The sequence below is a fragment of the Drosophila serrata genome, unplaced genomic scaffold, assembly GCF_035046125.1.
Source record: "Drosophila serrata isolate PLE 108 unplaced genomic scaffold, ASM3504612v1 contig_382, whole genome shotgun sequence".
NCBI lineage: Eukaryota > Metazoa > Arthropoda > Insecta > Diptera > Drosophilidae > Drosophila > Drosophila serrata.
Window position 1 is genome coordinate 10,174,101 of NW_028257280.1, and position 20,655 is coordinate 10,194,755.

The window sequence follows — 20,655 nt, forward strand, 5'->3', positions numbered from 1 at the left end:
ATCTATGTTATAATTTGTAACACAACACGGCACTATCACATCTATACACATGATATTTCTTTGAACGTTATCAAATAAAAAGCGAAGTCGCCTCTGGGTAACAGATCCCAGTCGGCCTTTCCACAACCTGATACGCTTTGTCAATGCCTTATTGTATATTTTATCACAATCTCAAACACACCCGAACGATAAGGAAACTATAATACTTTCATATTTTTCCAAAAAGTTTATATTCAACAGGTAGATATAGATAGATATATAGATTTCTCCGGAAACTCTCAAGTCCTCATTGGTTTTGGCTATAGAATTGTAGATTTCTGTATTTTTCCAAACAATGGCAACAGTTAAGACACCAAAAAAAGTTAATAGGCATGTTATGAAGGCCATCGATTTCCTGCAAACGTCAAGAAGCCATTATGTACATATTGAGGCTATACAGGATCAAGTTAAGCGGTCCTTACGCTATACCAAGCCTATCAATAATTTGGACGACGTTGTTCAAGATTCATTGAGGAAGCAGACAGAGCTTGGGATTTTAACGCGCTGCGGATCTTCGATGTACGCAATAACCGTCGCGTTTCAGGGACTCCGTTCCCCAAAAACCAAGAAAAACATGGTAGGATAGTAGCTGGTTAAGAAAACAGCTTTTTCATTTTATGTGGTTTTTTTTTTTTTGATTTGTAAAATTTTGCCTTTTCTCGTATCTTTTCAGGCTCCTAAGCGAACTATAGACTCTTTAACTGCAAACGAAATAACCAGAGTGCGAAAAATGCTTCGCGCCTACCAAAGGCCCTTGGTCAAGACGAAGCCGGGTGTAATGCCTAGAGCATTGTTGAAAAGGAAAAACCTTTTGAATTTAACTGTCAGGTCTAAGATATCCTCCGGAAACAGTAATTCAATCATATGCGATGCGCCAGGTTTGAATATAGACAATTTTATCGTACCAAAAAAGGTAAATAGACATGTCTTCAAGGCTGTGAGATATTTGACTCACAGTGAAAAGTACAAATTTATCCCCCTTGACAAGATTAAAATGGAGGTGAAGTGGACTATGAAGAACCTTAGTCCTCTGAAAGACATAGAAACATTCATTGAATATTCGCTCAAAAATTTAAGCAACATGGGAGTGTTGTCAGAGCGACTTGGCTCCTATAGACTGAATCGTGTGCAATTAATTCAAGCTGACTCCTCTTTTGAAATCTTTGGCAAAGTCTCAAAAACTTTTTTTCATGGAGCGTCAATAGATGAGCCAAAATCAATAGAGCCCAGTGGTGATCCCTTCCATGCGGCTCAGGTGACATCAGAACCTCCCTCCCAGGAAAAACAATGTGCTGATGAATCGCAAAATATTTCATGTATGAAAGCAAGTGAATTGCCTTTAGATGAGCCAATGTCAGAGGCAACTTCCTCCTTGGTTCCTATAACTATAGATTTCAAAACATCTAGTGGAGTGTTTGGAGCAGAACCTTATGTCGAAAATGCATCTACAGAATACTGTGGCAAACCTTACACCGCCCAGTCACTTGTGATGGCTTCAGAAAATATTTCCTCCCAGGAAATCCATAATGTTCATATATCATATGGAATGGGTTTCGGGCCAAATTCGATCGTTTCCTTCTCACAAGCAGCACATCGCTTTCATGAATCAAGATTACGATCAATATTAAATGGGTCTTTACCTTTATTCCGTCGAGAAGCTAACATACCTACCAACATTGGAGAACCATTTTTCTGTTTGACTAGTCATATAGATCTAAATATCAGGCATATTGAAGGCATCTTTGAAACGGCTGCCAGTGTCGGAAATACATCTTTGATAGAACCCAGTAACGGTCCTTTCCATTCGCCTCTGGTGAACGCAGAAACGTTTTTCGAGAAAATACAATATGATTCAAGCGAAATTATGGATGATCCGATGCCACATGGAACGCTATCTTACCTTGAAGGAGTAGAAAATTGCTTCCAAGCTGGTGTAACTCCGGAATACGCCAATGCTGGAACCGAAGACGCTGAAAAGATGCAATTGTCTACCAACGTCCGAGCAGATCAATCTTCTCTCCTGGCACCTGATTTTACAGATTTCAATGCCGAAAATGCGCTTCAGTTACCTCTGATGACTGATTCCCATAGAGAATGCGAAATGGGTTTAAGGGCGCATTCGCAAGATGCAGATGTTTCCATCTCACAAGCAGCTCTACGCTTTCATCAACGGCTGAAATCTATGTCAAATGGGCCTCCAACTTTATTTCGTCAAGAACCTAACTCCGATACTGATGACACATCTTACCTTGGAGGATTAGAAACTTGCTTCCAAGCTGGTGTTACTCCGGAATTCGCCAATGTTGGAACCGAAGACGCTGAAAAGATGCAATTGTCTACCGACGTCCGAGCAGATCAATCTTCTCTCCTGGCTCCTGGTTTTACAGATTTCAATGCCGAAAATGCCCTTCAGTTACCTCTGATGACTGATTCCCATAGAGAATGCGAAATGGGTTTAAGGGCGCATTCGCAAGATGCAGATGTTTCCTTCTCACAAGCAGCTCTACGCTTTCATCAACGGCTGAAATCTATGTCAAATGGACCTCCAACTTTATTTCGTCAAGAAGCTAACTCCGATACTGATGACACATCTTACCTTGGAGGATTAGAAACTTGCTTCCAAGCTGGTGTTACTCCGGAATTCGCCAATGTTGGAACCGAAGACGCTGAAAAGATGCAATTGTCTACCGACGTCCGAGCAGAGCAATCTTCTCTCCTGGCTCCTGGTTTTACAGATTTCAATGCCGAAAATGCCCTTCAGTTACCTCTGATGACTGATTCCCATAGAGAATGCGAAATAGGTTTAAGGGCGCATTCGCAAGATGCAGATGTTTCCTTCTCACAAGCAGCTCTACGCTTTCATCAACGGCTGAAATCTATGTCAAATGGACCTCCAACTTTATTTCGTCAAGAAGCTAACTCTGATACTGATGACACATGGTCATCCAAAGCATAAAAACATCATAGAACCCGTATAAGCAGCATGTAAAAGAAAATTTCCGTTGTATTTAAATTTAAAATTGATTAATAGCAATCGAAACCTAACTTTGCTTTCGATATATCGATAGACAGCTTGCAGTATTCAGTATTCTTTCAACAAAGTCCAACGAATTGTGGCTCCCTTGTGTACATGATTATTGTTGAAATAAATAAGCAAATAAAATTTCCTATTTAATACTGTAGCCACAGACTGAAAATCTAATAGGAAATGTTGGGGACAGCTTGTTTTCAGTTACCGATTGTTTTAATGATAGCGGATTTGTTATGCATTTTACGTTAAATTTGTAATGTAAAATGTTTTTTAGACATGTAAAATGTTAAATAACAGCTCTGGAATTCAGACCGATCAAAAACAAAAACGTGTACCCAAAAAACGACCGACACCCCGACAGCCCCCGAGAGAGGATTCTGTTAATTAACATCCACCCCAGAGAAAAGAGAGTGGATATGTTACGTTCTTTACACTATACAAGAGAATTCGACCCCAATACTGAGAATTCGACGCTTTGAATCTGTAAACGTGTTAAATTGTTTTCTAGACATGCAAGATGTAAAATGTTAAACAACAGCTCCGGAATTCAGAGTGACCAAAACAAAAATATCAACAAAAGTCAAAAAATAGATATATTGGTATTTTTATTTATTCAACAAATCTAAAATATGGGGAATTTAAACAATAAAACCAGTTGAATCTAAGCGCTTACAAACAAAAATAAATAAAACGCCGTGGAAACACAAGTGAGCCAGTGAGCCTCTTTCACCCCATACTTGTTGTTGCTTTATTTTGGCCGCGCATTTAACTTTCGTGCTCTGTGTTTTCGTTTCGTTTTTTGCGTGTTTTGATTTATACCCATCTATCTGTTTGAGTTATTGTTTTCGCGTTGTGATAAATAGATGCAGCTATCTGCATTCTAGCGTTCGCTACGTTTCGTCAATTAAGAGATAGCTGAGTTCACGCCCTTTCCTCGACGCCGTCCCCCCTCCTGCTACCACCGAATGCAAATGCAGTGAGCGCGGCAAGTTAATTAAGTTCGATTTGATTACATTAAACTCGCGGCGGGCAGGTCGTCACATAACGGCATCAGGATGGATATCAAATTCCTGATGATTCTCATCCTGGGCTTCGGCTTTATGTTCGTCTTTACGGCATTCCAGACCATGTGTAACATTGAGGTGAGTTGCTAGTGTGTGTGTGTGTATGTATATCCTTGCCATTGGAATCCCGTCCTTGTCCTTGCCAATAGACATCGTAGTGTGCCCTTCGACCCAACCCCATTCAGATGTCACAGGATGTGGCGTCGTTTTTGCCGCCACTCAGCCTGTGCCCCGATTTGTGGCGGTGTAAAGTGTCGGGCGATTTGTTGGTTTACAGTTCCGATTTAATGTACTGCTCAAAGGTCACGATAAGGGGCGGATGCAGAGATATACACTTTTATTTTTTGCTTTTTACAAACGTGTCCATGAAGCATTTTTTTTTAGAACTGACCTTTGGATAATCACTTCCTTTAAGTAAACATGTCTTTGGGTATATTATTTATTTGACTGGCAAAAAGTGCCTTAAAATACATAAAAATAGAGGATTCATTTCTTTAATTCCCTCTGAGAGAAACAGTTTCGTGTATGTATATACTTTTTAATCCAATATTTGCCACGACAACATCCCACAATTGATAAGAAACGGAATATAGAGCACTTAGACGCGTATCATCTGTCACAAAATACAATTAGTTATTATTATTATTATGCAAATAGATGTGATGAAGCCACATAGAGCTAAAAAAGTTGACCTTAATAAGGGAATTTGACTCCCCGATATTCCATACAATAAGCCCAAAATAAATTAGGTTTTATCGGGCCACCAAGTTCACCCCAAATGTTTGTTTCAACTCAATAAAAAGTTTAAAGACGTACAGAATAACTATATATATTTTTCTTTATGCGCAGCATTCTGATATATCATATTTCATATACTACTAGATAATGATTTACTCAATATAGTATTGTTTTCTTGTTGCATTAGGCCGTGCCTAAAAACGATATTGGTATTGCAGGTCAGAACCTTCGAACACGGACAAGGAGTCGTTTCCAACCCTATAAATCATATATATTCTTGATCAGCAACAATAGCCGAGTCGATCTAGACAGGTCCGGTAGAAAAATAAATTTTGGCCATTTTTTTTTAATTTTATAAGGGGTTACATCGTTCAAATTGTCAAAAAATGGCAAAAAGTTTAATTTTTTTAAACTTTAAATTGATAATGCAGATTTAATAACATTATAAGAACTAGTATTTATACGCTTTATGAATTGCAATTAATGCTTTTTTGGCTTAGTTATGAGTTTTTTAAACTTTGATTTTTCGCAAAAGTTGTCTTATAAAAATATCGATAATGCCCAATTCGTTTGCAAGCTACAAGGTTATTTAAACTTCGTCTTCTCGAACTTAGTTTCCTTTCTTGTTTTAATTAACATTCTAAAAATTAATCAAGTCACCAACTGATTAATATTTTGAGTTAAACAAGCATAAATCTATATCTATGCCAGTGTTGGTTCTGCGAACCACCCAATAACATTCCCATTCATAAACAGATTAGAGGACCCTTATATATCTTTCCTAGTAATCAGGTGACAGCGATTAGTTAATTAATGTTTGCAAATAATTACAATGCAGCAACACTAGCATTCGAGTGTGTGATATGGCTAATCATGGAGCTGTAGATAACTCCATTCATTTGTTGCATTATAACGGCTCATTTCGTTGATTATTTATTGTGAGTAATAAAAGCCGTAAGATCAAGGCCACGCGCCAGGTAAAAATAAAACCAGAAAACAGACCAACCTACCTGTGCATATAAAATGTATATCCGATACGCACACATATCGTGAGAGTGGTTTAATTAAGCAACTGGATTGTCTGGTAGTCGCAAAAAATGTTCTTTTTCACGTTTATCTCATCTGGTTACGTATTCCGAGGCATTTTCTGTTTTGAGCGAAACTCGAAACCCAAACCGGCCACCACAAAGTACGTCTTTGTCATTGTTTTGCATAAAAAGCACATTTTGAAAAGCATTTTGTTATGGTTCAATGGACTGTATAAGGTGCCTTCTCTGATAAATACCGCAAAAATTTGTGCGGATCGAGTGAAGCTTTGTAATTGTTCGCTTTTGCTACTTATTATTTTTGTTGTGATACGATTTTTTGTCTTTTATATGGCCTTTCAGCTTTACCAGCGACTCATGCGCAATATTTTTGTTTTCTTTTTGTCCGAGTCTTGGGCCTTTACACTTTGAAGATATACATATGTATGTATGTATATATAAATAGAATGAATTATTATTGATTTATAATCAGACGTTTTTTTGTAACAAAATGAATCAAAAAACAGTAAATATTCTTAGGAATATCTAAAAGATTACTCAGCGGAAAATATTACGTATACGCACACCTCAAGTACAATTTTATTGTTACCTGAATTCTTAAAGTTAAATGTACTCGTAAAACTCTGTTTTACTCCTCTTTATATATTTCCCAAAAGGGCTAAAAAGATTTTTACGAATGTAATAAGTAGTCCATCCTAGTTTTCTTTCTGTGCACTTAGTGTTTCTCCTTATAAACGATTTACTATGGCCGTCGCAGCAACAAAAGCAATAGTGACTTGGAATTCCAAGCAGGGCGTGCTATGGCGTAGTTAGCCAAACTTATAGACCGGGCAATATCGAGCAAACCGACCGATCGATCGGCAAGTCTTGGCCTATTAGACAGCAATTTTAAAGCGGGGGCCTTGGCTCATATGGCGCAATCCGTTGCTGGAAGTGGCAGGGAACACAGAACGCTTTCCGGCTGATTGCGCAATCGGAATCAAATGCTTTTCAGCAAACGCGTCAACGCCAGCTCTTTCAATGTCATTGCAATTGCAAGTTCGCCGATGCCGCACACACAGCCCGCCAGTTGTACCAACCCAAGGCCACCTCGGCCAGGTTGACCAACATATGTACATGCATACCTACATAGCTACGTACGTATTCACACATCAATTTGGCCAAGACGCCAGAGAGCATAGCCGAGCATACTGGCAGTAATATGTATGTGTATATACATAACAAAACAGCCGCTAGGCGCCTCTGCTTGCACAACAGAAAACAAAAAACGAAACAGAAACTGAAACCAAAAACAAAAAGTGGGTGTGCGCCGACGAGCCCACCACTCACTGCCCATTGCTAACTGCTCCTGCCCCCCAAACCGGGCCCACATGCTGCACCAGCTCGGCTCGTGTGCAGCTATGTCTAGGGGAAAGAGTAGAAAACCAAGTCTAGCTGGAAGCACCGAAAGTGCTTTACACCCTTTAAGGCGGACTGGGACATATTAATACCCTTGTAGTATATTATAATTCTATTTATAATTAATTAATTATTTTTCGAAAATATTGGCATATATATTCTCATAATGCGAATAGTTATAATCCATTTGCTATGCGATCCTATAATTCAATTAACAAACTTTGGCTACCCAAAGTAAGTTTTCATTCATGTTTTAAATTGTATAGTTGTAGTTGGATAGCATGATAACAAAGATATTACCAAATATCTCTAATCATACATATATATTTATATTTTAAACACTAAAAGAATGAAATGATTCGGGGATCATTTCAATATGAAGCCTCCGCGATTGATGATCATAATGATTTTATCTTATTATCTCTTCCTTTTGACCAAAGCAAGAGAAAAGACCCATAAAAACTACCTGCATATAGTTCTTTTGAATGCAAACTTGATGGAAAAGTCGCTATACCCACTTACAATAAAAATCCAAACTCGTTTTAAGCATTTTTAAAGTTTTTTCGTGAGTTGTTGTGCCAGTTTCTTTTGCGTAATAAATAAACATCTTAAGCAGGCGATCAATTTAATAAGTTGTTCGATGCATTCTCCTGCAATTCCGCGTATTCGCACACGACTTTCTTTATTGCATTCGAATCTCGAAGTTGGCTTTCTTTCGGCATTTATTTGCAAAAAACTTGACCCAATTTCCTCCCGGGTTAGGCCGTCGTCCGCCAATCGAATAATAACAAGATCATTCAGTGAGCTGATAAGGTGTGATTGCACTTGAAACGATTTCTTATCACGATCGTCTTACAGTCGTCTATAACATTTTGGTTTTTATGCTTGAATGTACAGGGGGCCATAAATAGTACTAGTATATGGCATTTTAATTGTACTTATGAAATCAAGAGCAGTTTAGAATATTTGCGTAAATCCCCAAAGCTGAGTTAACAACAAATTTCCGTTGATAGTTCCGTTTTTTAGTTCCTGTATCCCATTCAGTCACAAGGTCATAATTGTAATTTATTTTTCTTGAAATGGGTAAACAACCAGTTCCGCTTTTCGCATATAACTTACTTTATTATAAATTGTTTCCGATCAAACGTCTATATTGAGAGTGACACCCGTTAAGTACTGATAATGCAACTCTCGAGTTGGATTTCTAAATGGGCACGAGGACCGCACCAGATTCGCGCCAGCGCCACTTAATTGATGCAAATGGAATCCGAAATCGTGTCAGAGTCAGAATTTAGCGCCGAGATAACGATATTATTTGCAGGCCGTTTACTGAGATGCGTCCTTTGGAATGGAAAATTTTAGAACTTGTCCGCAAACGTGTTTCCCATGTGTGTGTTCAGCAGCTAGAGCTTGTAATTTTCCATTGATCAGACACAAGAATTGCAATGTTGCACTTGAATCTGGTTGCAGACATGATTCCAAGGTCCAGAAATCAAGAATTCTATTCATTAAAGCTGTGGTGAATTGAAAGTATTTATGATGTATTTAAATTGAATATTAGTTATAGTGGTTACAGGATAAAGACCCTGTTTATTATTATTAAGCAAGATCTATTCTGGTTTGAAATCTGTTTACAATGTTATTTTAAAGCACATATAACTTAAATGACTACCAAAATAATCCCTGCCGAAATATTTAATAGCAAAGTAATACTTTGCAATATTATACCTTGCAGGGTATTATAATTTTAGTCAGAAACTTAAAACGCAGTGAAGGACTCATTTCCGACCCTATAAATCATATATATTTTTGATCAGAATAAACAGCCGAGTCGATCTAACTGGATCCGGTCAAAATTTATTTTTATCAAAATTTTATAAGGGGTTTAAATCATTTAAATCGTCAAAAATTGCCAAAAAAAAAATTTAAACTTTTTAAATTTAAAATTGAGTATACAGATTTATTAACCTAATAAAAACTAACATAGGAACACTTTTCGAATTAAAATTAATGCATTTTTGGCTTAGTTATGAACTTTTTCAATTGGTCGATTCTTTGACATAAGAATTGACTCCGATTTGATCCTATAATTGAATTGCAAACTTCAAGTTTATTTAAGCTACGGCTTTCTGAAATAAGTTTCCTTTATTGTCTTTATTCTATTGGCTTATATCCAACCATTCGTATCCGCACAGGAAATACCTGTACAAAATGTACTTGAACCGAGAACACGTTTTCCGTATAACATTTTAAGAAATAAATAAAGAAAAAACAAATAGCAACAAACAAATGCGTTACGGCCGGTTCATTGGCATGCAGGCTTTAAAAAGGTGTCTGGCACGTTTCCCAAATGCTAATCCGATTGAATCCCGTCTCTTTTTCAACAGAAAACCATACTGGACAGTATTTCCAAGGAGGATGAGAACTTCAAGGGCGAGGGCTACACCAGCCTGGCCATCATCTACCTGTTCTTCTCGCTCTCCAACTGGCTGGCGCCCTCGTTTATTTCTTTCACGGGCCCTCGTGTGGCAATGGTCGTGGGAGCATTGACCTATACGTGAGTAGATCCCCGGTGATGTAGCATAAGGGTTCAATACTTAACGATTCCAATCCTGGCAGGGCTTTTATGATCACGTTCATGTTCCCATCGACGGTGTTGCTGTACGTGGGCAGCGCAGTGCTGGGACTTGGAGCATCGATCACTTGGACAGGGCAGGGAACCTACCTGGCGCGCTGCAGCGAAACAACCACCATCTCCCGCAACTCGGGCGTCTTTTGGGCTCTGCTGCAGTGCAGCATGTTCATCGGCAACCTGTTTGTGTACTATCAGTTCCAGGACAAAACCGTCATCGACAAGGAGACCCGGAATTTGGTCATCGGAGTGCTTACAGTGATTGCAATTTTGGGTATCGTTTTTCTTGCCGCCCTGCGATTTATGGCCGACAATGCCGAGCACGACAACGAGCTAGAGCAGAAGCACACGGGATGTGGACAGGCCATGTATGCTCTAAAGTCGGCCGGACAACTGTTCTGCACAAAGAAGATGCTGCTCCTCAGTCTGGCCTTTTTCTATACAGGTGAGTTAGCTTAACTGAACTTCAACTCATTTAAATATAATAATTTCTTGTGATTTCCAGGACTGGAGCTATCTTTCTTTAGTGGCGTCTTTGGTTCCGCCATTGGATTCACCACAAAAATAGCCCAGACACCGAAAGAGATCGTTGGCCTGGTTGGCATTTGCATTGGAGCCGGCGAAGTCTTTGGAGGCGGACTCTTTGGGATACTGGGCAACAAGACAACCAGATATGGACGTGATCCCATCGTCATTGCCGGCTATGTGATGCACATGGCGGCCTTCTTTATGACATTCATCAATCTGCCGAACAGTGCACCGTTCAAAGATACCAACGATATATCCTACCTGGATCCGCCTAGCGCCAGCATTGCCCTGGTCTGTGCCTTCCTGCTTGGCCTTGGCGACGCCTGCTTCAACACCCAGATCTACTCGATGCTGGGCGGAGAGTATGTGAACAATGCGGTGGGAGCTTTTGCCCTGTTCAAGTTCACTCAGTCCGTGGCGGCGGCCATCAGCTTCTTTTACTCCTCGCACTTTGGGCTGTATGTCCAGCTGGGCATACTGGTGGTGACCGGAACCATCGGCACCATCGCCTTCGTGTTCGTCGAGTGGGGCTTTAAGCGGCAGCACCGGGAGCAGGAGGCGCTCGATAAGTAATCAATCCGTAATCCCACCTAATAAGGTATTAGGACTAGGTCTAGCCACTTTTGTCCACGTTTGTTGAATTCCTCGGAAGTGCGCTGGATCCGTGCGACTGCGTCGTCTTCCTAGACAATAACTGTTAAGTGTTGTTGTGCGCTAGCGTTGCTATATTGTACCTAATGCGTATTTTAATGTTAGCATTCCAAAACGTAATTATAATCTAGTTGTCTATGTTTTTATATGTGTGTATTGTAAACAGTATATGTGCGTTTATTTATTTTAAGCAGCGAGTGTGCAATTGTAAATGAATAATTAAAGCGACAGATTTTGAGTATTAGTAAGGAAAACAGCTGTGCAAAACTATTGTGCGAGTGCTGAGTTAAATTGTAGATGACGTTTTTCACAGCTGTAAAACGTTGCTTTATTTCAGTTGCAACGTGAAGCTGTTGAAAAGAGCAAAAAATACGTAATCATTTAGAGAAATTTACAGACTTGAAAATGCTCAAGGAATTTAAGCGATTTACTTGATGGCGTGCACGTTATTTAAGAAGCACTGCGCAGGATTATGCTAAAATTAAGTTAAACCCCGCAAATCATTCGAAATTTCTATGTTTTTGGCTTACATTTAAAAAATAGAATATTTGAGCTCAAATAAATATATATTTTATCATAAATAACATTGTATTTTCTTTATATTGATGTTTTACTTTGTTTACTTAATTATAACAAGCCAAGAAAACGAGTATATTTTGAATTGAATACTTACCATGCGATAACTTAAGATGAATACTTACCATGCGATTACTATAGATTAATCGATAGCTGCTTGCACAATAATCGATAAGAAACAGCATTCACATCGCCCATCACTAAAGCAATCCAATCAGAAGTTTCTGCACCCGAAAACCAAAGAAAAAAACATGAAAAATGGCCAAGAATAAGTCGACGGTGTACCTGGGCTACGACGATGAGGAGGTTACGGCCAAGCAGGAGCAGTTCCTAAACAGCTGCACCAACAAAATCGGCGGCACCCCCGTAAGAAATGTTGTGACGCGAGCGCCAAACGGACAGCTGATAATTGAAATTGATTTTTACCCTCAGGATTGGCCCAGACACGAGGTGACCGTTCCGGCCTGCCCGCTGTGCGGCGTGGTGCGTCCTCTGATTGTGCAGATGTATGCGCCCCTGGATCGTTCCCAGTTTCATCGCAGCCTGTACGTTTTCGGGTGCGTGAGCCCCGCCTGCTCGCAGAATCCGAAGAGCTGGGTGTGCGTCCGCACACAGCATCTGGAGAACCAGTTCGAGGTCATCAGCGAGCAGTCGCCCAAGAAGCCGTCGCAGAAAAAGTCGAAGTCCAAGTCCAGCGGCCTGCAGGCGGTAAGCTGGTGCAGTGGAGCGGACGACTGGGGTGACAGCTTGGCCAGTGGTCTGGTGAAGACCGAAGACGAGGCTATGGACATTACCGCCGATGACGACCAGAATGAACGGAATGGCAACGTGCGACCCAATGTCCTGCAGTACGCTAAGGGCGATATGCAACTGGATGAGCCAGCCAAAGTCGATCTGGGAAAGATTAGCGGTGGAGGTGGCGGGGATGATGACGACGACGAGGACGAGAGCACCTCGGTAGAGAACGATCTGGTCTCAGGGTTTCATCAAATGGCCATGATTTCACCGCAGAATGCCGACGACGATCCCAATGCAAACTGTGCAGCAGCCGCCGCTCCCAGCGTGGATGGTGCCGGGGCCAGTGCCGCTTCCGCTGTTATTTGTGCCGAGATCGAGGGCCCAGAAACGGATGTGGTGCTGGTCGACACTCCCAAGAAGCCGGAACGCGACCTGATTGCCTTGTTGAAGCACACTTCGCAGCCATTGTCGCAGACCAAGGACCTTACATTAAAGTCCTACTACATCGCCGTGGATGTAGAGAGCAAGACCCGGGTGGAGGAGTACGAGAACTATGGTGGCTCGCTGTCCATGGACCACATACGTGATCTGTATCAGGAGTATAAGCTCAGGGACGAGGGTGCGGCCCATTCGCCCACGGCACTGGCCGCGGGATCCGCTGTAGAGGTTGGGGACGAGCATGAAGCGTACGAAAAGGCGCTGCCCGCACACGGCGACATATTGTTTCACAACTTTATCACCACCATCCAGCAGAATCCAGGTCAAGTCTTAAGGTAAGCATATCTAGTCAAAAAATACAAGTCCCCACTTTAATTACGGCTCTGTGGTAGGTACTCCCGAGATGCTCTTCCGCTGCTAGTGGCACCGCTAGCGGAACCGTTGCCCAAGTGCCAGAATTGCAGGGGAGAGACGATCTGCGAGGTGCAGCTGCTGCCCACACTCATTCCCAAGCTGCGTTTCCAGCTTAACGGCTGCAATGCCCCGATCGAATATGGCAACGTGCTGGTCTTCACCTGCCTTAAGAGTTGCTGGGACACGCCTGACCTGATGCGCTACGAGCACGTGGTGGTGCAGTCCGAGTCCTAAAGGAACCCCAAATCGCTGTAGCTGCTATAGTTGCAGACTCTTGCAACGAATTTTAACCGTAAACTGCGGAGGAAAAGCTAAGCTTCTCGATATTGTCCTAGGAAGATTTTACGCTCTAGTTGTTAAGAACGTTGTACGCTTTTAGACACGCCACTCCATGAGGATAGTTGCTAATAATATCTCGTTATTTCCTCTCCCCCTCTAAAAGGGTTTCAATTTCACCGTCTTTTAATTCTGCAGCATGTAAAAGAGCAGAAAGCTAATTCTAACTTAAACTAGAGGCGCGTCCGCATCGAGGTGGTAGCTCTTCACCGTCGAGAACCATAGCGGCGGATACTTGGCGTCCGTAAGGTCGAACTCTGAGCTGGTATCCACCTTGTTCCGTTTCTGGACGAGCGTGTAGTGTGACCACACCAACTGGGCACATCGGCGGCGCTTCGGCGAGTTTGCGATGCGTAGTTCTATTAAGAATTGGGCGGAGTCCTCCTCCAGTGGCATGATGCTGCCTCGCCTCTGCCGCATGTGTCCCGTTCCCCGGGCCTGTGATTTTTGAAGCACCAAGGTGACCGTGTCGCCGTAGAGTCGATAGCGACCTCGTAGCACATCTGCACGCTGCACGTTATGCAGATGCTTCAACTTGTTGACGCCCTGTGCTGGCTCGTCGGCGCTCGTCATCATCAGCACCTTGCCGTCGGGCATAAACCGAATGTAGCGATAGTACTCCACCAGTTGTACAGGACGGTAGAACTGATCCTGGAAGCTATTCTCGCCCATTCGCAGGTACGTTGTCTTGCTGATGTAGCAGCCGTTAAAGTGCACCCGCTCCCGCCGGATAAACATATCGCGCCAGGAGTAATAGACATGGCTACTACCAGAGTCTTGAGCATCCAAGGTTCCAACATTGTGTCCCCATACTCTGAAATAATACAGATGAGCATCTCCTAGAGGTTTGCAATCTAAGGAATCCTTACTTGAAGCAAGCTAGCCTCCATAGTTCCTCATCCCGGGCGTAAATATAGAACCCCTTGCATACGGCGGCGCACTGATCCAGGGAGCGCATGTCCAGCTGGGCGGACACTACCCATCGCAGGATGCGCATCACAATCTCGGGCGGCAGATCAGAGAAGTGCAGTCCCGTGGACAAAACGTTCGCATCACGGCTGGACGCGATCATTTTGCCGCTGTATATGCTGTCCTGGCGCAGGTCGTGCTGGAACTTGTCGAACAGATTATCCAACTCCTCTTCCGCACTGCCGTCCGTGGCACCCGGCTGCCCCAGGTCCAGCTGCTTGGCAAAGTCCCCGGCCAGATTAAGGAACTTCTTGTTGCTGACAAACTCGTGGCTTAGCTTCTGCTGCTCGTAGAACTTGAACTCGATGTCGGGCACGATCTGTGTGGCCTTGCGGTAGAAAGGTATTGCGTCGTAGACCTTGCCGCGCTGCTCCAGCTGTACGGCAGTGCGAAAGAGACTCTCCGCCTTGGCCTGCAGCAGCTCCGCTTCGCTGGCATTAGAGTTCTGCGTAGTTTCCGTGTCGTGCCTGTATCCAGGGTTTCCATGGGCAAGTTCCCGTTGCCAGCTCTCACGGAACTCATCGAGAGCACTTGCACTGGTTCCGCCCTCGTTAGGCACCTCGCCGTCCGAGTCCACGTCCGACATGGCTAAAGTAAAACTGGTCTGCGACTGCAAATGCAAATATGATCGTAAAAATAGATCGCTGGCACCTTTATCTGACGCAATTCTAACCTGCAAGGTCTTAGTATTGGTCGAAGTGGGAAGATGGGAAAGTTCGACCAGAAAACGGATTTATAATGAAGGGCCGCGCGTACTGCTGATAGTGGCCGCGGGCTTCACCCCAGAATTTCGAAGTCGTTCGCAACTGGGAGCAACATGTGGCCATTGGTAAGACCCCAAAGATTAAGTTTATTCAGATACGGCAAACGAGAACACTTGTAAACTTATTGAGTGTGAACAGATTGTGGCATCGCAAAAACACCACTCTTGCGTCCCACTGATAAGGAACGGAATTGAGGAAACTTCCCTTAATTAAACATATAAATTGCTTAAATATTTAAATTTATATAAATTTTAAACTTAAAAAAAAAAAAACAGAATAAGATGGACATTAAAAATCTAATGTTTCCAATTTGAAATTTGGACCTAATCGAATAATTTTATCGGTAATCGACTAACAGCTGGCCGCAACGCGGTTTTGTTTTGTTTTGAGCATTTGTTTTTAGCCGCATTTTCTGTAAAACAGCACAATTTACGATTAAAGTGACTGAACTGCTCCTGCTACCATGTCGGCGGACTATTCACATCTGTGTTCCGCCATCCTGGAGCAGTGCTTCGGCCAGGTTGTGCAATCTGTGGCCGACTGCCTCTTCTTGGCCAACACGCGAACGCTGGGGCAACTGATCAGCGCCACCAAGCTCTCTCGCAAAGAAGTGGGACTGGCTCTGGCCGTTCTCGTCAAATTCCGACTTGTGGATTTCGAGTCCTCCAAGCTGAATCCCTCCCTTGCCGAGTACGCGCTGCGGCGCGAGGACATTATCTGCCTACTCCGGTATCCACGGTAAGTTGAGAACTTGCTCAGAATGGAAGCTAAGGGATGTTTTATTTAAATTTCTTGTTTAAGGTACGTTCATTTGATACAGACAAAGTATGGAAACGTGGGTGCCTCCATTGCCGAGGAGCTAATCAATTCAGGATCAGATACGGCCAGTGGCATACTGATAAAGTGCCTGACCGAGGGGGAAAATAAGGCAGAGAGTCCAGAATCCTATAGGAACACCTTCCTCACAATGATTACGGATCACTATATCATTAAAAGGCCCGAGCTTCTAGTTTCCGAGGACCAAGATGAGGTAGTGCCGAAGTTCGAGAGCAACGAGTGCGACTTTTTTCGGCATCCCAATATCGATCTTCAGCTGCTGGACAAGATACGCAAGGGCGATGGCACTCTAGCAGAGGCTAAGGACAGCACCATGGTGTGGAACCTCAACTATGATCGCTTTCATCAAGACTTCCGGGACGCCATCATGGTGGACGCTATTGAGCGAAAAATGGGTGAAAATGCGGCCGAGTGCTTCCGATTCATACTGAAGATCATGTACAACACCACAGATCCGTGGCAACGGGTATGTAACCTGTATAATTATATCCTGGAAACTATATTTTTGAACGTGATTCGTTGTAGAAACTTTCCAACCAAATAACGTTCGTGGAAATTAAGCAGGCCATCGAGAGGAAGTCGAATAATCTGGATTTAATGAAGTACTTGGATCAATACATAAGTTTGTTAAGTAATTACAGTCCAAGCTTTAACTATTTGAATTTATTAATTATCGAATTTAATGCATTTCAGCTGAGGATTCACTGGGATTCTTTAGAAGAGTGGGCGACATGGGCGGAGGTCTGTATGTCGTGGATATGGAACATGCCTTCGAGTCGCTTGCCTTCGCCTGCGTAGAGTCCGTCATCACGGAACGTTTTGGCTCGAAGGCTGCCCGTATCTTTCGTGTAATTCGCTTCAAGAAATACATCGAGCAAGAGGACTTGCAAAAGGAGGCCATGATACCCTCGAAAGAGGCTAAATCGTTGGCCTACAACTTGTTTCAGGAGCAGTTCATTCACGTGAAGATCATTAAAAAGCCCGGCGGTGGCAGCAATGGTCCCGCCAAAGCCTTCTATCTCTTCCAGGTCAAAGAGAAGGATGTAAGTAAAACGTTGATAATTCTTTGTTGGCTTACCTTATATTCCTTGCTCTATAGACAGTGAGAATGCTGCTGGATGCTAGCTACAAGTCCCTCTACAACACCATCGAACGATCCAACTTTGAAAAGAACGAGCACAAGGGTCTCATTGAAAAATCCCAGAGACTGGACAGCATAGTGGAGACAATGAAGGAGCGCGGCGATTCCGAAGAATATATCGCTGAGGTGGGTATTATTTCCGTTCCCTAAATTCCTTTCCTATCTTCATTATTCATGTCAGATTGTCGAGACTTTTACGCCACCCGAATGTGAGATCCTAAACAAGGTGAAAAACAGGATAAAGACGTTGTCGAAGGCTGAACTCACGCTGGACGACACAATTTTCCTGCTGCAGATGTACCAACATCACTGCACTACGCTGCCGACGGGAATTCGAAGGTTTAAATAAAAGGTATACGTAATTTTTATGATTGTCTTGTTTTACTATGAATATTTTTTACGAAGAGTTAACGCTGCTAGGTGTATAAGATTCACGTTTATTAAAACACACAAATGCGATATAAAATTACTTTACGCTTAATCACAGGCTATATATAAATAAGGTATGCTTTAGTCTCCTAATTACTTTCCGGAGTAATTACACTGCGCTTCCGTTGTACAATTCGCTGTTCGCGATGCGCCTTTTGTAACTTTATAAAGTGCTGTTCCAGAGCATCGAAGTCGATGCCACTTTTGTACTCCAGTGAATTTCGCTCATCTCTGAGGGGTTACAAGTAAAAATGTTATAGAGACGAACTGATATTAATGAGGGATTGATTCCTTACATGGGGTTGTGGCCCCAGTAGTTGGGCACACACTGCAGTCGATTCCGAAGGGTATCGAAAGCTTCGGTCTGCGGCAGCAACATGAGGATGCCAAACAGGGCGTGGGCCAAGTACTGAGCGTCCGCGCAGTTGTTCGCTTTGGAGACCAGAGTGAGACGCAGAGGAGCAAAGATCGGAGACTCTATCAGCTGGACCAGTTTGTCTAACTCGGTAAGCAACTCCATGGTTATTTCAACATCAGCGCTGTAAGTGGTTTGTTCCATATAGTAGTTAGTCAATTCTTTCCTTAAAGAACTTACAATAACGTGACCAAGTGGGAGACATGCTGGTAGCTCTGGGCCAGAAGACACAATGACAGTGTCGACACAGGACAATGGGCCCAACTCTTGTACAGGCATTGAAAGAGATCTGCAGACTTTTCATTGGAAATATTGCGCAGGCTGGTTCGTAATTCGAAGAGCTCCGTGGAGGTGAGAAGAATTATGTTTAGCAGACGCACCACTGTGGATGCGAACTTTAAGTTGGGAACCTCCTCGGCTATGATCTCGGCAAATGTGCGGTAAATATATTCGGCATTCAGCAGCACGCAGAGTTTTCTAATAAGTATATATTTAATTTAAGTATTCCAGAGTTTAAAATGGGAAGTTACCTTATGATAAGACTGGCTCGGTTCTCCAATATGAGTTTCTCTTCACTAAACAAGTTCAGCAAACTTAACAGAAACTTGCGATAGTGCGTCTTCTTGAAGTCGTTCAATTCTGTAAGGGAGAAGCCTTAGTCACGGAAAGATTTTGTAGAAGGAATAAGTTACCTCTAGTGTCCTGTGAGTTTACAATTTCCGCTAGAACGGACAGACTTTTCAGTACAACCTCGTCGGAGTTATCGGCCAGCGTTGACATTAAATTATTATTTAAATTGGTGGCATGCACAGACATCTCGTTCGGGAAGTTGGTGAACAGATGATGGATCCACTTAAGCACAGCGATCTTTGTATGCATGGAGTTGTGCGTGAGATATTGCGATAGAACGTCCATAATTGAACGCAGGTCTATCTTTGCCACAGTCTGCGTTTTCAGTTCCTTACTGGATACGAGCAGCATCATCGAATTGTTGACGGATACAGCGCACTCTTTGATGCCTGAAAAAAGCCACAAATGAAAGGATTCTTGAATAAACAAAGTGATTCTTACTGCGCTTCGACTCCACGTTATACTCGAGGCAAGGCAGTATCGCCGTAAATATTCCGCTGGCATAAGGCAACACATTTGTGCCAAATATTTGAACAAATTCCCGGATCCAGGTGATCGCAATCGACTTGATCAGTTCATTGGGCGACTGGGCGTGGGTAATCAAAGTGTTTATTGTATCCTCCATCCGGACGGACGAAGAGTCGTTCCGAATGGACTTCAGGAACTGACTTATCGTCGTCTCGCACATGCGTTGAATCTCTAGCGTATTGTCCTCCAGCATGACAAACAGCCCATCCAAAATTTCGGTCAGATAGTTGACCATGTTAATGTCGGGCACGGCATTCAGGATGGATATCCAAGAGATCACATATTGTCGGGCGAACGCATCCTTTACGTAGATGTGTTCCCGCAGCAGGGGAATAAAGGCCTCCAAGTTAAAGGTCTGTGACGATTCTGTGACAATATCCTGCAGAATATTTCTCATAAATTCAAGACAATTCAGCCAGACATCAACTTTACCTTTAGCAAGCGATCCAGTAGCTCGCTGCCATCCTTAACCATCTGATCAGAGTCGGTGACTAGGCGGGATATCGCCGCGAACAGTTCCGGAAAGAATGGAATGATGGCTGAACGCGCCACCTTAACCACATTGTATAGTGACTCGCAGGCAAAGTACCGCACACCCTTTTCTGGGTCGGAGAGGCAGGTCAGGATGGGCGTCACCAGGCCATTCACATACTTGTCCGAGTCCTGGAGAAGGTGAAATCACGTGTTTATCTAGTTAGATACCGCGACCTAAGCCGATGACTAATGACGTTACCTTTCCCAACCCTAAGCCAGTGGCCGCGAGTCCGATAAGCGCCCCCTTGCGCCGGTTGGCATCCCGCGAAGTGGCATAGTCCGTGGCCAACACCTCGATTAGCTTTCGGATCTGGGCTGAGTTGTTTTTGTTGTTGAATTCAGTGACCATTCTGGCGGTGAGTAGAATTCCCAATTGGGATGACAAATCGCGGACAGGTGCAACGCTACTCACTTTTCAATCTCCTGCGAGGCCAACTTGCGCTTCTCGTAGACCTTGTCGCCCAGCGCCTTGGCGCAGGACTCGCTCAGAGGTGCGTACGGCGGTTCCATATTCTTCTATCCGTTTAATCTAATCAAAATAACAATATTTGTAGGCGGGTTTTCGTTTTGCTTTTTTCTGCATCTCAGCGAACAGCTGATGGGCTGCCAACTCGGTTTCTGGCGAGCAACATCGGTGAGCCGTTGGGCTACCGTTACACGCCAATATCAATTTAATTCATTTTTTCCACCTACTATTTAGTTTAATTCACTTATTTTGATCAATTAATTTACTCAGAAGCAGCCTTGCTTTACCCCGTTTTTTGAATTTAAATTTATCC

General features: G+C 43.0%; 6 protein-coding genes and 1 long non-coding RNA gene across 8 annotated transcripts; 4 read left to right on the forward strand and 3 right to left on the reverse strand.

Annotated features, from left to right (window-relative positions):
- The first annotated feature begins 150 nt into the window (after window positions 1-150).
- vrs (versager) lies at window positions 151-3,221 on the forward strand. The gene is made up of 2 exons (XM_086840140.1): window positions 151-616; window positions 713-3,221. The coding sequence occupies exons 1-2, from the start codon at window positions 335-337 to the stop codon at window positions 2,993-2,995; spliced, it is 2,565 nt and encodes an 854-aa protein (XP_086696266.1). The 5' UTR covers window positions 151-334; the 3' UTR covers window positions 2,996-3,221.
- A 166-nt stretch (window positions 3,222-3,387) lies between these two features.
- On the forward strand, window positions 3,388-11,708 carry LOC110190600 (UNC93-like protein MFSD11). Its single transcript, XM_020961197.2, has 4 exons — window positions 3,388-4,212; window positions 9,704-9,873; window positions 9,936-10,393; window positions 10,454-11,708. Exons 1-4 carry the CDS (start codon window positions 4,126-4,128, stop codon window positions 11,047-11,049), a joined length of 1,311 nt encoding a protein of 436 aa, XP_020816856.1. The 5' UTR covers window positions 3,388-4,125; the 3' UTR covers window positions 11,050-11,708.
- Window positions 4,557-6,327, reverse strand: LOC147642622 (uncharacterized). Its single transcript, XR_015273291.1, has 2 exons — window positions 5,883-6,327; window positions 4,557-4,747 (listed from the first exon to the last, which is right to left on the reverse strand). It is a non-coding gene; the product is annotated as an uncharacterized LOC147642622 (long non-coding RNA).
- trus (programmed cell death 2 like trus) lies at window positions 10,930-13,743 on the forward strand. Its single transcript, XM_020958490.2, has 3 exons — window positions 10,930-12,069; window positions 12,136-13,214; window positions 13,272-13,743. The coding sequence occupies exons 1-3, from the start codon at window positions 11,962-11,964 to the stop codon at window positions 13,525-13,527; spliced, it is 1,443 nt and encodes a 480-aa protein (XP_020814149.2). The 5' UTR covers window positions 10,930-11,961; the 3' UTR covers window positions 13,528-13,743.
- On the reverse strand, window positions 13,715-15,685 carry LOC110188694 (F-box only protein 9). The gene is made up of 3 exons (XM_020958502.2): window positions 15,272-15,685; window positions 14,499-15,208; window positions 13,715-14,443 (listed from the first exon to the last, which is right to left on the reverse strand). The coding sequence occupies exons 2-3, from the start codon at window positions 15,182-15,184 to the stop codon at window positions 13,798-13,800; spliced, it is 1,332 nt and encodes a 443-aa protein (XP_020814161.2). The 5' UTR covers window positions 15,185-15,208; window positions 15,272-15,685; the 3' UTR covers window positions 13,715-13,797.
- Polr3C (RNA polymerase III subunit C) lies at window positions 15,284-17,806 on the forward strand. 2 transcript variants are annotated; one of them, XM_020958527.2, is made up of 6 exons: window positions 15,284-16,100; window positions 16,164-16,665; window positions 16,725-16,830; window positions 16,893-17,242; window positions 17,299-17,466; window positions 17,522-17,806. In XM_020958527.2, the coding sequence occupies exons 1-6, from the start codon at window positions 15,826-15,828 to the stop codon at window positions 17,687-17,689; spliced, it is 1,569 nt and encodes a 522-aa protein (XP_020814186.2). In that variant the 5' UTR covers window positions 15,284-15,825; the 3' UTR covers window positions 17,690-17,806. The 2 variants fall into 2 exon arrangements, with proteins under 2 accessions (XP_020814186.2, XP_086696267.1); XM_086840141.1 differs by having other exon boundaries at window positions 15,666-16,100; window positions 16,183-16,665.
- LOC110188704 (protein VAC14 homolog) lies at window positions 17,758-20,504 on the reverse strand. Its single transcript, XM_020958514.2, has 9 exons — window positions 20,289-20,504; window positions 20,076-20,226; window positions 19,775-20,005; window positions 19,256-19,721; window positions 18,877-19,203; window positions 18,715-18,823; window positions 18,365-18,661; window positions 18,066-18,308; window positions 17,758-18,000 (listed from the first exon to the last, which is right to left on the reverse strand). Exons 1-9 carry the CDS (start codon window positions 20,384-20,386, stop codon window positions 17,859-17,861), a joined length of 2,064 nt encoding a protein of 687 aa, XP_020814173.2. The 5' UTR covers window positions 20,387-20,504; the 3' UTR covers window positions 17,758-17,858.
- Window positions 20,505-20,655: the final 151 nt, after the last annotated feature.

Excerpts from the sequence above, each read along its gene's own strand:
- vrs (XM_086840140.1), top strand. The coding sequence starts at position 335 with ATGGCAACAGTTAAGACACCAAAAAAAGTTAATAGGCATGTTATGAAG. Across the intron at positions 617-712 it reads CAAAAACCAAGAAAAACATG|GCTCCTAAGCGAACTATAGA; the intron begins GTAGGATAGTAG and ends GTATCTTTTCAG.
- LOC110190600 (XM_020961197.2), top strand. The coding sequence starts at position 4,126 with ATGGATATCAAATTCCTGATGATTCTCATCCTGGGCTTCGGCTTTATG. Across the intron at positions 9,874-9,935 it reads GTGGGAGCATTGACCTATAC|GGCTTTTATGATCACGTTCA; the intron begins GTGAGTAGATCC and ends CAATCCTGGCAG. Across the intron at positions 10,394-10,453 it reads TCTGGCCTTTTTCTATACAG|GACTGGAGCTATCTTTCTTT; the intron begins GTGAGTTAGCTT and ends TGTGATTTCCAG.
- trus (XM_020958490.2), top strand. The coding sequence starts at position 11,962 with ATGGCCAAGAATAAGTCGACGGTGTACCTGGGCTACGACGATGAGGAG. Across the intron at positions 12,070-12,135 it reads ACAAAATCGGCGGCACCCCC|GATTGGCCCAGACACGAGGT; the intron begins GTAAGAAATGTT and ends TTTTACCCTCAG. Across the intron at positions 13,215-13,271 it reads AATCCAGGTCAAGTCTTAAG|GTACTCCCGAGATGCTCTTC; the intron begins GTAAGCATATCT and ends GCTCTGTGGTAG.
- LOC110188694 (XM_020958502.2), bottom strand. The coding sequence starts at position 15,184 with ATGTCGGACGTGGACTCGGACGGCGAGGTGCCTAACGAGGGCGGAACC. Across the intron at positions 14,444-14,498 it reads TGGAGGCTAGCTTGCTTCAA|AGTATGGGGACACAATGTTG; the intron begins GTAAGGATTCCT and ends GTATTATTTCAG.
- Polr3C (XM_020958527.2), top strand. The coding sequence starts at position 15,826 with ATGTCGGCGGACTATTCACATCTGTGTTCCGCCATCCTGGAGCAGTGC. Across the intron at positions 16,666-16,724 it reads CCACAGATCCGTGGCAACGG|AAACTTTCCAACCAAATAAC; the intron begins GTATGTAACCTG and ends GATTCGTTGTAG. Across the intron at positions 17,243-17,298 it reads TCCAGGTCAAAGAGAAGGAT|ACAGTGAGAATGCTGCTGGA; the intron begins GTAAGTAAAACG and ends CTTGCTCTATAG.
- LOC110188704 (XM_020958514.2), bottom strand. The coding sequence starts at position 20,386 with ATGGAACCGCCGTACGCACCTCTGAGCGAGTCCTGCGCCAAGGCGCTG. Across the intron at positions 19,204-19,255 it reads TAACGTGGAGTCGAAGCGCA|GCATCAAAGAGTGCGCTGTA; the intron begins GTAAGAATCACT and ends GGCTTTTTTCAG. Across the intron at positions 18,662-18,714 it reads CGAGCCAGTCTTATCATAAG|AAAACTCTGCGTGCTGCTGA; the intron begins GTAACTTCCCAT and ends TATACTTATTAG.